At 42.5% G+C, this 13,947-nt stretch overlaps 1 protein-coding gene across 1 annotated transcript in view; it reads left to right on the top strand.

Moving 5' to 3' along the window:
* KIAA0226L (KIAA0226-like ortholog) overlaps window positions 1-13,947 on the top strand; it is a 60,057-nt gene that overhangs the window by 25,511 nt on the left and 20,599 nt on the right. The window contains exons 4-10 of the mRNA XM_011974640.1: window positions 1,732-1,814; window positions 2,604-2,814; window positions 7,846-7,944; window positions 8,467-8,527; window positions 9,484-9,616; window positions 11,424-11,569; window positions 12,937-13,001. Coding sequence (XP_011830030.1) covers window positions 1,732-1,814; window positions 2,604-2,814; window positions 7,846-7,944; window positions 8,467-8,527; window positions 9,484-9,616; window positions 11,424-11,569; window positions 12,937-13,001 — 798 coding nt within the window. The remainder of the gene's footprint in view (window positions 1-1,731; window positions 1,815-2,603; window positions 2,815-7,845; window positions 7,945-8,466; window positions 8,528-9,483; window positions 9,617-11,423; window positions 11,570-12,936; window positions 13,002-13,947) is intronic.

Consider the following 13,947-nt stretch of genomic DNA (forward strand, 5'->3'; position numbering starts at 1 on the left):
CTCAGAGAGGGGATTCATTCTATAAGAGTAAGAAAAAGAAGCCCTGAGTGATCGGGTTTTCTTTCTGTGGTGTGGAGGCAGCAATAGGGAAAACAGCTATTGGCCACTAAGACGTGGATATTCCTATGACCGCTGCATCTCAGATGGCAGCAAAAGGGTTTTTTGGTTTTTTTTTTTTGTTGGGGGGGAAATACTTTAGGGAAAGACTGTCTGCATCTGTAAGCATTTCTTGAGACTGTAGGAAGGGATTCCACAGTTTCTTTGGTTTGCGTAGGAACTACACGTTCACAAGCGCTTTCACCTGCCTTTATCTCCTTAATGTCCTGATAAATATCCCAATTTCAGGGCTGAGAGCATTTTGATGCAGAGGCACAGCCGGTGAATGGACAGCTGGAACTGGAATCTACTCTGTTTCAATTCTTCTCTGTGTTCTTTCCTCTATACTCAGAGTCTGCAAACTATGACCTGTGGACCAAATCCTGCCAGCTTCCTGTTTTTATAAATGAATTTCTCTTTTGTCTATAGCTGCTTTCTCATTACAGTGGCAGAATAGAGTAGTTGAAACAGATACTGTATGGCCCTCAGATCCTCCAATATATACCACCTAGCCCTTTATAGAAAAGGTTTGCCAACCCATAGCTTCTGAAGCTAAGAAGTCCAAGTTTTTCCATGCAACAACTACTTTCTTGAACATGAAGCAAAGGATTTGAATGATCCTGCTTGCAGCTCCATCACGCTGAGAGCTGTGTCACCACCATGTGCAGCATTTTGTTCTAATTTAGCAGGTTGGGACATCTCAGCTCTTGACACAGAAATTTTTGCTTTAAATGCTGCAGTAAGAAATCACATGACAGAAAAAATGTTTGTTTTGATGGTGGTCATTGCTAGTAATGGAGTGGCTAAGGGTGCAGGAATGGATGTGTCAGCAGAATGTACCTTCTGCAGTTTGTTGGTTTTGACTGGAAGAAGACTATCTTAGAGAAGCAATGCTGACCTTTTTTTGGATGGATTTTATTTCTCTAGACAGGAGGTTTAGGGCTGGGTGCAGTGGCTCATGCCTGTAATTTCAGCACTTTGGGAGGCCGAGGTGGAAGGATAACTTGAGCCCAGTAATTTGAGACCAGCCTGGGCAGCCTAATGAGACCCCCATCTCTGCAAACAAAATTTAGAAAATTAGCTGGGCATGGTGGCACCTGTAGTCTCAGCTGCTAGGGAGACTGAGGTGGAAGATTCGCTTGAGCCCAGGAGGTTGAAGCTGCACTAAACTGTGATCACACCACTGCACTCTAGCCTGGGTGACAGAACGAGATATTGTCTCAAAAGAAGAAGAAAAAAAGGAAGTTTAAGGTCAATCACAATGAGTTAGAGAAGCGATCTCATAATCCTTAGGACCCTGCTTCTGGACTGTGGTTTCTCACCCTACCCTAGCCCCTGTTGGGATTTCCCAGGACCATATTCTCTTTCTACCCTTTTCCTCATTGGTCTCCTCCACTCTGGTGGCTGAGGATACCTCCCAGTTGCTCCAACAGCCTCTCCTAGAAATGACCATCATTAAAGCAGTATCTGTAAGACCTGCCATGTCTTTCTTTGTCTGTCATCTTAATTTATTCTAGAATTGTGCTTACTGTTTTTTTACATTATTTAAAAGCCGCTTCCTAGAATTGTTTTATTTTATTAGGTAATCTTTAAACTCCCTTTTCTCCATTTTTTAATAATTTGCTATATTGGCAGATGCTGTTCAAGTCAGTAGAAGAACCATTTCTTTGAATTCCTTCTCACCAGAAGTATTTGTGCTGCCTGTTGATGTAGAAAAGGTGAGTACTATCTTCTTTCTTTTTAACCATAGAGTCTTAATTCTTTAGATAATGTTGTTCTGATTTAATCTGGAAACTTCAATTTGATGAAGCATTACAAATAGGTTTCCTTTCAGCATTTCTTTTTTTTTTTTTTGAGACGGAGTCTCGCTCTGCCGCCCAGGCTGGAGTGCAGTGGCTGGATCTCAGCTCACTGCAAGCTCCGCCTCCCGGGTTCACGCCATTCTCCTGCCTCAGCCTCCCGAGTAGCTGGGACTACAGGCGCCCGCCACCGCGCCCGGCTAGTTTTTTGTATTTTTTAGTAGAGACGGGGTTTCACCGTGTTAGCCAGGATGGTCTCGATCTCCTGACCTCGTGATCCGCCGGTCTCGGCCTCCCAAAGTGCTGGGATTACAGGCTTGAGCCACCGCGCCTGGCCTCAGCATTTCATTGATAGAGACTGCTAGAAACACTAAGCTAAGAAGGGTTCCAAGGCAGTGCCTCTGCTCAGCTGGAAAGTTTTCTGTGATTGATAAATGATGTCTGGCTTAGGCTTCCCCCAGCCTAAGGTTTTGTATAACAAGAAATCCAACTTGAGTTGTCCGTTGATTACAGTAAGCCAAATGTACGGCTCTGGACAATGTGTGCTATAAGTCATAGAGGGACCTATGACAACTCAGTTAAATAAATATTTATATTGATATGCATTAATTCCACTTAAATAGAACGCCTTGATTTTTCAAATCTCATCTACCCTCTACGAAAAAAAGTTGATTATGCGTGTATTTTAATTGACTTCTTTTTCTGCAGGAAAATGCCCACTTTCATGTTGCAGATATGATTATATCAGCAATGGAGAAAATGAAGTGGAACATTCTGAGTCCACAGCAGACAGAGAACTGGAGTAAAGAAGAAGCCAGTGGGTTACTTGGGAGTGATCAGCCTGACTCTGACGTGACTTTTGATACCAACATAAAGCAAGAGTCTGGGTCTTCCCCTTCTTCATACAGTGGCTATGAAGGCAAGTTGGGCAAATACGAGAAAGCTGTATGTCATGTGTTTCACGTACATTTCCTCTGTAATTCCCCTTTATCCACGGGGCATATATTCCAAGACCCCCAGTGGAAGCCTGAAACCTCAAATAGTACCAAACCCTACATACACTACTTTTTTTTGTTGTTCTTGTAACCAAGAGGGTTACTAAGTGACTAGTGGGTGACTAGTATATACAGTGTGGTATGCTGGACAAAGGGTGATTCATGTTCCAGAGGGGACATGGCAAGACAGTGTGGGACTTCATTATCCTACTCAGGGTGGTGCACAGTTTAAAACTTAAGAATTGTTCATTTCTGCCACTTTTCATTGAATATTTTTGGATCACTTGACTGCAGGTAACTAAAACCACGGGAAGCGAAACTGCAGATAAAGGAGGACACATGTATGTCTTTAAATCCTTTGTCTAAAAATGTCTTGAGTAACCTCTGTAATCCTCACCATTTCTGCTGTCTTGGGTCAGGATTGGTTATCATGCTCCATTCAGTTGTCAAATCCTATGGTTTTTTTTTGTTGTTGTTGTTGTTGTTTTGTTTTTTGTTTTAATCTTGGACTTCATCCTACTTTTCTTTTTCACTGGAAATAAAAGTGGCTGATGTCTCCTCTTCCTTTGTTTTCTGTCACATGGCATTCTCCTGGCTCTTCTTACACCATCTTTCCTTTTCCAACGAGTCTTCTTTTTTTTTGTTCAGTAATGAGCCTGTGTCATGCTAGGTGCTGAGCATCAGCAGTACACAGGGTGTGCTCCTTCCATCAAGGAGCCTGCATGCTGGAGCACGGGACCTGGAAGCCCTGTGGGGTAACTTGTAGAACAGAGGCAAGGACCCAGCACAGTGCATCACCGTCACTGAGGAGGAACGGCTCGGCTCACTCTAGGACCCAGGGGTTCTTCCCCGACGGACGAGTGCTTAAGCTATTAGCTCATGTTAGGGTTTGCTCCTTTCTTACCATTTCCTAAGTCCTACCTCCAGTCCTATATTCTTTTTTGAAATCTGTATTTGCTTCCTGGCATATTTAACCTACTATACACCTTCAATTATCACCTTCAATTATTCCTTCCCAGCTATTATCTCGCAAATCTATGTTTTCAGTCCTGGACATCTCTTCTAAGTGCTTGCTGTCTATGGCTGGAGCCTTGTCCATCTGGCTGATCCCTCAGGACCTCTGACTTAATACTTCATTTCTGGGTGACTTAAAATGCTTCATTTTATTCATTGTTCACATATGTTCACTGCAACATAAAGGTGGGCATAGTTAACCTATAACTTAATATGTCTAAACTAGTCATTTCTCCATCACTCCCTCACAATCCTCTTCCTTCCAAAGAAAACCACTAAAGCTTGCTTTTCTTCTTGACTTCCTTTGCTACACGTTAATCAGGAATATTCAATAACAGAGGAAGAACTCACTCCATATGTTGTGTAGCATAATGCCTGGCCCAGAATAGGTGTACGATCAAATGCCTGTTGAATGCACTAACTGGCTCAAATTAAAAGGGTTGTTTTGTCTTAAGATACAGAACATTCTCACTGAACCCAGTTGTGGGAAATATATCTGGAACACATCTGACCAGTATAGACATAGCTCCAGTGTCTATCTTTTCGCGGACTTTAAGCCTCTCACCTCTTCTTTTTCTAGCAATTGCTTCATTCTTTTTCTGTAGCCTACCTACTTCTACCCACCCCTGGCATCTAGTTTCAGCTCTGTAGTCTTCCTGACTACTCAGCCAGGTCCTCACAGCTCAACAACTCAGTTTTGCAGGACCCTCAATCCAGATCCCAGGGCAGAGCACCTGATGGGCCTTGCTTTGGTTGGATGTCCATGACTGATTGGTCAGATGCAGCCAGAGGGCTGGGGGAATGTGATATGGACGATCATGCCTTCTGAGGCTACCAGTAGGGAGAAAATGAATATGGGTGGAGAAGTAATTCTTGTTTTAGTACACTGGGCTCTCTCTTGGACTCTTTCTTCTTCCTTGGTCTTGTGCTCCTGTCCCGTTTCTAGTTAGTGAACAAATCAATCCTGACTTCTCAGTCATAATCACTTCTCTTCCTTCCATTTCCTGTTTCTATCCCTTACCTGGCCCGCTGCAGTAGCCTTCTGGCTAGTCATTTTGTAAGAACTACAATTTAGTTCTTCAAAACTGATTTGGTTTAATTTTCCCTCTTTCCTTTCAACTTGTTTCCCCTAGTTTATCCTGCACATATCTGTCTTCCTGGATCACAACTTCTTGTCCTCTATAATGGCTTGCCGACCTTGTGCCACATTTTATTCTAGAATTTTTAGCCTTGTGGCATCTGGCTGCTTCTTGCCTTTTAAACAGGAATCTCCTGCCATTCCCCTTGGCCGGATGGTGAGCTGTAGTTGAACTAGACTGTGTATAGTTGCTGGCAGACATTTCCCCCCATGGCTTTGGGAAGGATGTCCTGAAATGTGGGTTCCCCCAGTAACCACACATCAGGTCTTTCATTCTTCCCATCCTTCAGAAGCAATCTCCTGCCACTGTCACTGTAACATGCTCCCTGGTTTGTATCCCAGGGGAGGGGCATCATCCATGTGGAATGAAACACAGGTTGTGCTCCAGAATGCTCCAGTGCCATCTGCATGCATGGCTTTCCCTGGAGTTGTGTAGTGCAGAGCCCTGCCTCAGAACTTCTCAAGGCCCATGCAATGCAACTGTGTTTTGTGCGTGTGTGTGATTTAGGTCTGGTAGTATATCAGCTCCCTCATGGGACTTTTTTTTTTTTTTGAGTTGGAGTCTTGCTCTGTTGCCCAGGCTGGAGTGGAGTGGTATGATCTTGGCTCATGGCAACCTCCACCTCCCACATTCAAACCATTCTTCTGCCTCAGCCCCCCAAATAGCTGGGATTACAGGCACACACCGTCACACCCAGTTGATTTTTGTATTATTAGTAGAGACAAGCTTTCACCATGTTGGCCAGGCTGGTCTCAAACTCCTGACGTCAGGTGATCCACTTGCCTCGGCCTCCCAAAGTGCTGGGATTACAGGCGCGAGCCACCACATCCAGCCCTTCGTGAGATTTTAAACTCTTAGATGGATGAGACATTGTCTTGTTCGCATTTGTGTTTAGTATGATGCCTTGTCTGAAACAGGTATTTTTATAAATAGTGGTTGGGTAGAAATTGATGGTAGCTGAAACTTTAAGAAAACATTAATAAATATGAATATGTTAAATGAAAATTAAGAACATTTCTATCCTCCAAATATAAATATTTATCTTGTATTAAGTATTTCTCTTGTGACATTTGTGGCAATAGATGTTCCTCCATGAGGTGGGTTGGTATTACTCAAACTGTCAGTTGGTCCTGAGAACATTAAAAAAGAAACAAACAAGAGTAGAAAGTATCAGAGTGCATCTTGCTGAGGGTGAGCAATGTTTCCCGAAAGTTTTTTGTTTTTTTATCAGTTAAACATATTATTGTGTCTGTACTAAGTCACAATGTAAATTATATGTTACTATGGGTGATGGGCAAAAGACAGTGAAAAACACAGATGGGCGCTCTTACCCCCATTCTGCCCATGAGGAAACTGCAGCTGGAAACGGTGGTTGTCCATAGTCACCCAGCTAGAATGGGTTCTTAAAGTCAGCCAGCCTACTGCAAAATCCTTCATATAACTTTTTTTTTTTTTTTTTTTTTTGAGACGGAGTCTCTCTCTGTCGCCTAGGCTGGAATGCAGTGGCTCAGTCTCAGCTCACTGCAACCTCTGCCTCCCAGGTTCAAGCAATTCTGCAGCCTCAGCCTTCCAAGTAGCTGGGACTACAGGTACCTGTAAACACGCCTGGCTAATTTTTTTTTTTGTATTTTTAGTGCAGACGGGATTTCACCATGTTGGCCAGGCTGGTCTCAAGAAACCTGCAGGCACAGCTACAGGTTTCTGTGATATCATTAAAATCTCCAAGCTCTGTGGGAAAATAAAAGAAAGAGTGGTGAGGTTGTTTAGTCTGTTTCATTTCATCACAGTCCATTTTATAAGAACACTAAAATCACTCCCTGCATCTCAGAAAGAGCAAATTATTGATCCACCTGCCTCAGCCTCCCAAAGTGCTGGAATTACAGGCATGAGCCCCCATGCCCAGCCCACATAACTTCTATGTAAACTATGGGCTAGACTATTTCCCTAAACAACTGTATTCATTTTTCTGTGTTTCTCTCCTATGTTTATTCAAATGAAGACAGTTTTACAAATTTATATTTACAATGATTATATAATTATATTAACAATGTAATTAATCATATAATGATTATTAATACTATTATCAGTATTAATAGTATTAATGCTATTCATACTAATAGTATTAATAATCATGTTGCTTTAGTTTTCACATTTGTTTTTTTGAGACAGGGTCTTACTCTGTCACCTAGGCTGGACTGCAGTGGCATGATCTCAGCACACTGCAATCTCCGCCTTGCAGGCTCAAGTGATTCTCCCACCTCAGTCTTTCGAGCAGCTGGGACTACAGGCACAGGCCGGGCCACCACACTGGGCTAATTTTTTTGTATTTTTTGTAGAGACAGTGTTCTGCCACGTTGCCCAGGCTGGACTTGAACTCCTGGGCTCAAGTGATTCTCCTACCGCAGCTTCCTGAGTAGCTGGGACTACAAGAACACGCCACTGCCCCTGGCAGATTTACATTTTTAAATGATAGTATTTAATCGTGTGATTTGCAAAATCAATTTCCTATTATTAAACTTTTAGGTGCTTTCAGTGTTTTAGTATTTTAAAACATTGGATGTACTGCAAATAGCTTCTTTGTGATGAAAGGCTTCTGAGTAGCTGGGATTACAGGCACTTAATCATAGTGAATGCAAAAAGCACACACAAACAGTTCCCTAATTTTTTAATTCTTTAAGTTGAAATGTTTAATTCTCTTAAACTTTTAGCCCTCTTCATTTCCCAGTTTCTATTTAGTTGGGTGTTGCAGGTTGTACAGTTTTTCTTCTTATTGGTAAAAACCTCCTTCCTTTCTTTGTCTAGGTTGTGCTGTGTTACAGGTCAGCCCAGTGACTGAAACACGTACTTACCATGATGTGAAAGAGATTTGCCAATGCGACATTGATGAATTTGTTATTTTAGGTAAGATTTGGAAACTACTTGGATGTGACTGGCTGCCTCCCCAATCCCATCCACATACACATACTAACATACATCACACACAATACTATGCTACAGTGGCATTCGAATCAACTTCTTCCAAAATCAGGTTATGTCCCTAATATATATATTTATATATATGTTTTTTATATATTTATATATATATTTATATATATATGGGTGTTCTTGTTTCAAATGTCTGGATAGCTAATCTTCCATCTCACTTGTAGAGTTGAATGAGAAAACAGATATTCATTGTGGTCTGATATCTCCTTGGCCTCTCAGTTATATTTTGGCGAAATTTCAGATGAAATCCCATCTTTGATCATTATCTGTACTCTCATTATCTGTTCTGTCCATTTCTCAGAACCTGAAACATGGAGATGCTGAATAATTTGCTCTTTCTGAGATGCAGGGAGTGATTTTAGTGTTCTTATAAAATGGACTGCGATGAAATGAAACAGACTAAATGACCTCACCACTCTTTCTTTTATTTTCCCACAGAGCTTGGAGATTTTAATGATATCGCAGAAACCTGTAGCTGTTCCTGCAACTCCTCTAAGAGGTATCTGTCTTCCGTGCACAGTGCACATAGACCCTTGGGCTGTCACCTCTGAGGCAGTGTGAACACTAGGCCTCTGACATTCTGGGCCTACTTCAACTACTTCCAATAATTTGTTCCCACGAATCTAGGATATTAACACCTAGAATTGAAACAATCACCCCCGAAGTTTCTATAGTGTTTTACAATATATAAAAGGCTTTTGTATGCATTTTCATTTAATCCTCATTTCAGTTAAACAGGCTGGGCGAATTTTGTATATGCATGTGTGTGTATATTTACGATTTTTGTTCTTGTTGTTTTTGAGACCGAGTTTTGCTCTCGTCACCCAGGGTAGAGTGCAATGGCCCGATCTCGGCTCACTGCAACCTCCACCTCCTGGATTCAGGCAATTCTCCTGCCTCAGCCTCCTGAATAGCTGGGATTACAGATGCCTGCCACCACACCTGGTTACTTTTTTCTTGTATTTTTAGTAGAGACGTGGTTTCACTATGTTGACCAGGTTCATCTTGAACTCCTGACCTCAGGTGATCCGCCTGCCTCAGTCTCCCAAAGTTCTGGGATTACAGGCATGAGCCACCACACCCGACCATGTATTTATGAATTTTTAAACCTAATTTTATAGACATAAAAATTGAGACTCATACAGGATGTGCTTCAGGACGCGAAGGCTGTGAGGTAGAAGCAGGGCTCAAATGCAGGTCTTCTGACTCTAAAACCAGTGCTCCTTCACCACACCTCTAAGTCTTAGTGCCCTCAGTAAATAAAAGATGCTTTATTTATTGAACATGGAGGAGCTATGTTGAGTAAGATACCTGGTGAGTGATTGATGCGTCATCTCATATGACAGCCTCTTCTGAGTTTTGGGGGCTGGGAACAACAGTTGAAAACCTCAGGAAGACCCTGAACATACTCCTCATGAATATAATTTCCTGGTTTTTGCATCTCTTACATTTCAGTGTCACTTATGAGCCAGAGTTCAATTCTGCTGAACTATTAGCCAAAGAGCTGTACCGCGTGTTCCGGAAGTGCTGGATGCTGTCACTAGTTAATTCTCAGCTGGCAGGTTCCCTGAGTGCAGCTGGCTCAATAGTAAGTATCAAAAAAATTGACCTTGAATTGAAAGTTCCTAAATCCTCATTTTGCCTGCCCTGTTCAGTTTAAACATTTGTGTTTCCTTGTACGGTCATTGGATATTAGGGGAGACTCAAAATGAATGAGGAAACTGGCATGTATTGAGTACTTATTGTGCACCAGAGACTGCTCAGCAGTCCACATTATTTTATTTTATTTATAATTTTTTTTGAGATGGATTCTTGCTCTGTCACTCAGGCTGGAGTGCAGTGGCGTGATCTCAGCTCACTGCAACCTCCGCCTCCTGGGTTCAAGCGATTTTCCTGCCTCAGCCTCCCAAGTAGCTGGGACTATAGGTGCCTGCTACCATGCCCAGCTAACTTTTTGTATTTTTAGTAGAGACAGGGTTTCACCATGCTGGCCAGGCTGGTTTCCAACACCTTGCCTCAAGTGATCTGCCCACCTTGGCCTCTCAAAGAACTAGGATTGTAGGCCTGAGCCACTATGCCCAGCCAGCAGTCCACATTTTAATCCTCATAAGTATCCTATTAGGTAGAGGCTGTCCTTATTTTTATTTTTAAGTGCTGGGCCCAGTCTCCCAGCAGGGCTGGTCAGCCGTGAAGCAGGAGTCATGACCAGGCTGCCTCACTGGAAAGTACATGTTGGTTCCCTCATGGAACACACTGCTCACTGCTGTCAGAGAGCAGCCAGCCTTCTCGGGGTGGAGAATATTATGACAAAGGCTAAAATCGGGGTAGGGAAAATGCCCTCGAAGTGCAGAGGAGGGCGTGTTTAATTTTACCGGGGGAACGTAGGAAGGCTGATTGCAGATTTCAGAACTTGAGCTAAGTATTGGGCTGGCCAGAACTGTGGCAGGTAGAAAGGTTGGGGGAGGACATTCTTGGCAAAAGGGAGCTGCAGCAAAAGCAGAGGGGCATGCTATGCGCTTGAGCAGAGTGATTTGGTGCGGTTGGATAATACCCGTTTGTGACTATTTGTGTGCGAGAGGTTGTTCTTTATGGAAATAAGGTTTGAATGATGGTAGCCAAATTGCGGAGGATGTAGAATGCTAATTTGAGAAGTTTGGATTAAATTAAATTTAATTAATTAATTAATTTTTTGAGGTGGAGTCTCACTCTGTTGCCCAGGCTGGAGTGCAGTGGCGCAAGCTCGGCTCACTGCAACCTCCACCTCCAGGGTTCAAGCAATTTCTGGCTAACTTTTGTATTTTTAGTAGAGATGGGTTTTCACTATGTTGGCCAGGCTGGTCTCGAACTCCTGACCTCAAGTGATCCGCCCATCTCGGTCTCCCAAAGTGCTAGGATCACAGGCGTGAGCCACTGCACCGGCTGAGAAGTTTGGATTTTAAATGACAGTAGGAAGGTCCAGTGGTTTGGGGGGAGGCACTGAACATTTATAAGCAAGGAGAATGGTCTTAATAGAGCTGTTTCTGGGGAAGACTAATAATGATAGGGGTTCTGATTGGTAGCATTTGTCAGTCTGTTGACTAAGAGGGGTAAGACTTCTGCTATTCATAAATGCATTCCAGGTCAAAATGACCTACTTACAGTAAATTTGAAGTCTGGAAATAAATGAACTAAAAATACTAAGAAAAGTGATCTCATCTGGGTGGTGTTTAAAGCAATTCTTTTGCAGATGGCTTTAGAGATGTGGAGGGCTCTTGGTATGTCCTTTAGTTCAGTTAAAAGCACTATTAATTTTTCGTGGTAAATTTTACTGTTGGAAATACATTTAGATGTTCCTTTAATTTAAATTCTTTGAATTATGCTTAAGTTGTTCCTAAATCATTTTACGTCTTATGCAGGTTGTAAATGAAGAGCGTGTCCGAAAAAACTTTGAATCCAGTATGAATGTTGTACAGGAAATTAAATTTAAGTCTAGGATCAGAGGGACTGAAGACTGGGCTCCTCCTAGATTTCAAATCATATTTAATATTCATCCACCACTCAAGTAAGTATGGGCTGCTGCTTGGGCCTCCAATCCATTTAAATCACATTGTAACAGATCCCACCTGACGCTCTATGGCAGTAGGTGAAAAAAATACATATGCTAAAGAACACAGGAAGATTTGTTTTAGGGAAAGGGAAGTTGGCTGTATTTTCTGGGTTAGGTTTTTTTTTTTCCTCTTGTTTACCATGGACTTTTGGGGCCTCTATAAGTTTTGACAAGTTGAGAATTCAACTATGCAAGCCTAATTGTAAATATTACATAGCAACTCACAATTAAATAGGCTTAAAGGAGATTTTTTAAAGTGGCTAATACCAAAACTTAAAAATTATATACAATAATTTTTTAAAAATTTGTTTCCTTTTTGAAAAAGGTAGAGATGGGGTTTCACCATGTTGCCCAGGCTGGTGTTGGACTCCTGGGCTCAAGTGATCCACCCACCTCAGCCTCCCAAAGTGCTGGAATTACAGGTGTGAGCCACCTCGCCCAGCCTATGATAATTTTAAAAGACTGGACCTCTTTATCTTCCAGAACAATCAGTGTGAAATAAAAATGAATGGATAAACTTCTAAAAAAGGAACATTTAATCTCCGGGAAAGCACTTATAGTTAAAAAATGTTACAGAGACCAGGGAGTGGCCTCTCAAGTAGCTGGGACCACAGGCATCCACCACCACGCCTGGCTAATTTTTTGTATTTTTAATAGAGACGGAGTTTCACCGTGTTAGCCAGGATGGTCTAGATCTCCTGACCTCATGATCTGCCTGCCTCGGCCTCCCAAAGTGCTGGGATTACAGGCATGAGCCACTGCGCCCGGCCTAGCAGAAGCTTTTAAAGAGACGTAGCTTTAAGGATGGGCACAGTGGCTCATACCTGTAATTCCAGTACTTTGGGAGGCTGAAGTAGGAGGATGACTTGAGGCCAGGAGTTCGAGACCAGTGTGGGCAACATATAGAGACCGTATCTCTACAAAAATAAATAAATAAATAAAGCCAAAAAAAAGCTAGCTGGGGATGGTGGCATGTACCTATAGTCCTAGCTGTCTACACAGGAGGCTGAGGAGTACTTGCGCCAAGTTGAGGAGTTTGAGGCAGTAGTGAACTATGATCATGCCAGTGCCCTCCAGCCTGTGTGACAGAGCAAGACCCTGTCTCAGGAAAAAAGAAATAAAAATTAGTTGTAGTTTTAAAAGACCCAGAAATTTCAACTAGAAATTGTATTGAATAAATCTATTTCTTTCCCAAATGAAAGGTGACAAAGTTAAGGCCCTTAGTTGAGAAAAGTGTCACGATAGCAATTTCTTTTCTAATTAGTGAAAAATATTCCATTGACCTTCTCTGAAATGTAACTAGTATCATTTTTTGTATTCAGGAGGGACCTTGTGGTAGCAGCCCAGAATTTTTTCTGTGCCGGCTGTGGAACTCCAATAGAGCCTAGTGAGTATGGATAATGGATCGCCTGCTTATTATGTGATGGCACGGTCAAGAATAGCAAAGTAGGGCAGCACATTGCTTGTGTGAGAGATGCCTTTGATGAGAAGTTGTTATAAGAGCTTCACAGAAGTTGCCCTCGTTTTCATGAGGAGGCCATCATGACTGACAAGGCTGTGTGACCAACTAGGACCGAGGACACCAGGACCAGCCTCCTAGTTCTCTCCCTGTTGGGCAAAAGCTCCAGCCACGTGGCCTCCTGCTGCCCCTTGAAAATGCCAGGCTCACTTCTGACATATTTGCATTTGTGGTTTTCTCTCCCCCAAATGCTCTCCCCGCGGACACCCCCATGACTAATTCCTTTGCTTCTTTCACATTTTCACTCTAAAGTCATGAGGTCTTCCCTTGCTGCTCTATCTAAAATGCCTGTCTTGCCCCACTGCTGGTCACAAACAATCCCATGTACACTTTATATTACCCATCCTTATTTTTTTTCTTTATTTTCTTGCATAATATTTTCTTAGAAGCTCCTTCTTTTTATTCTTAGCACAGTCTTTCTAAAATAGTCTCTTATATGTTACTAATATGTCTTCTTATTATCTGTCTTCAACACTAGATTGTAAGTTCTGTGAGGCCAAATGTATTGTCTGTTATATTTATTACTTTAGTCCCAGCTTCTAGAAGAGTGCCTGGCATGTAGTAGGTCCTCGAAAGTTATGTGTTGAGTAAAGGAATGACTTACCAAGGAGCTAGCCAAACTTCTCTGAGAGAATTTGAGGAGGTAGCCTGAGAGGATCATTCCTGGGCCAAATGAGGCCTAGAAGATTAGACTTTCCTGGGCCAGGCACGGTGTCTCCCACCTGTAATCCCAGCACTTTGGGAGGCCGAGGTGGGCAGATCACCTGAGGTCAGGAGTTTGAGACCAGCCTGGCCAACATGGTGAAACCACATC

The sequence above is a fragment of the Mandrillus leucophaeus genome, unplaced genomic scaffold (genome assembly GCF_000951045.1).
Source record: "Mandrillus leucophaeus isolate KB7577 unplaced genomic scaffold, Mleu.le_1.0 Scaffold147, whole genome shotgun sequence".
Lineage (NCBI taxonomy): Eukaryota > Metazoa > Chordata > Mammalia > Primates > Cercopithecidae > Mandrillus > Mandrillus leucophaeus.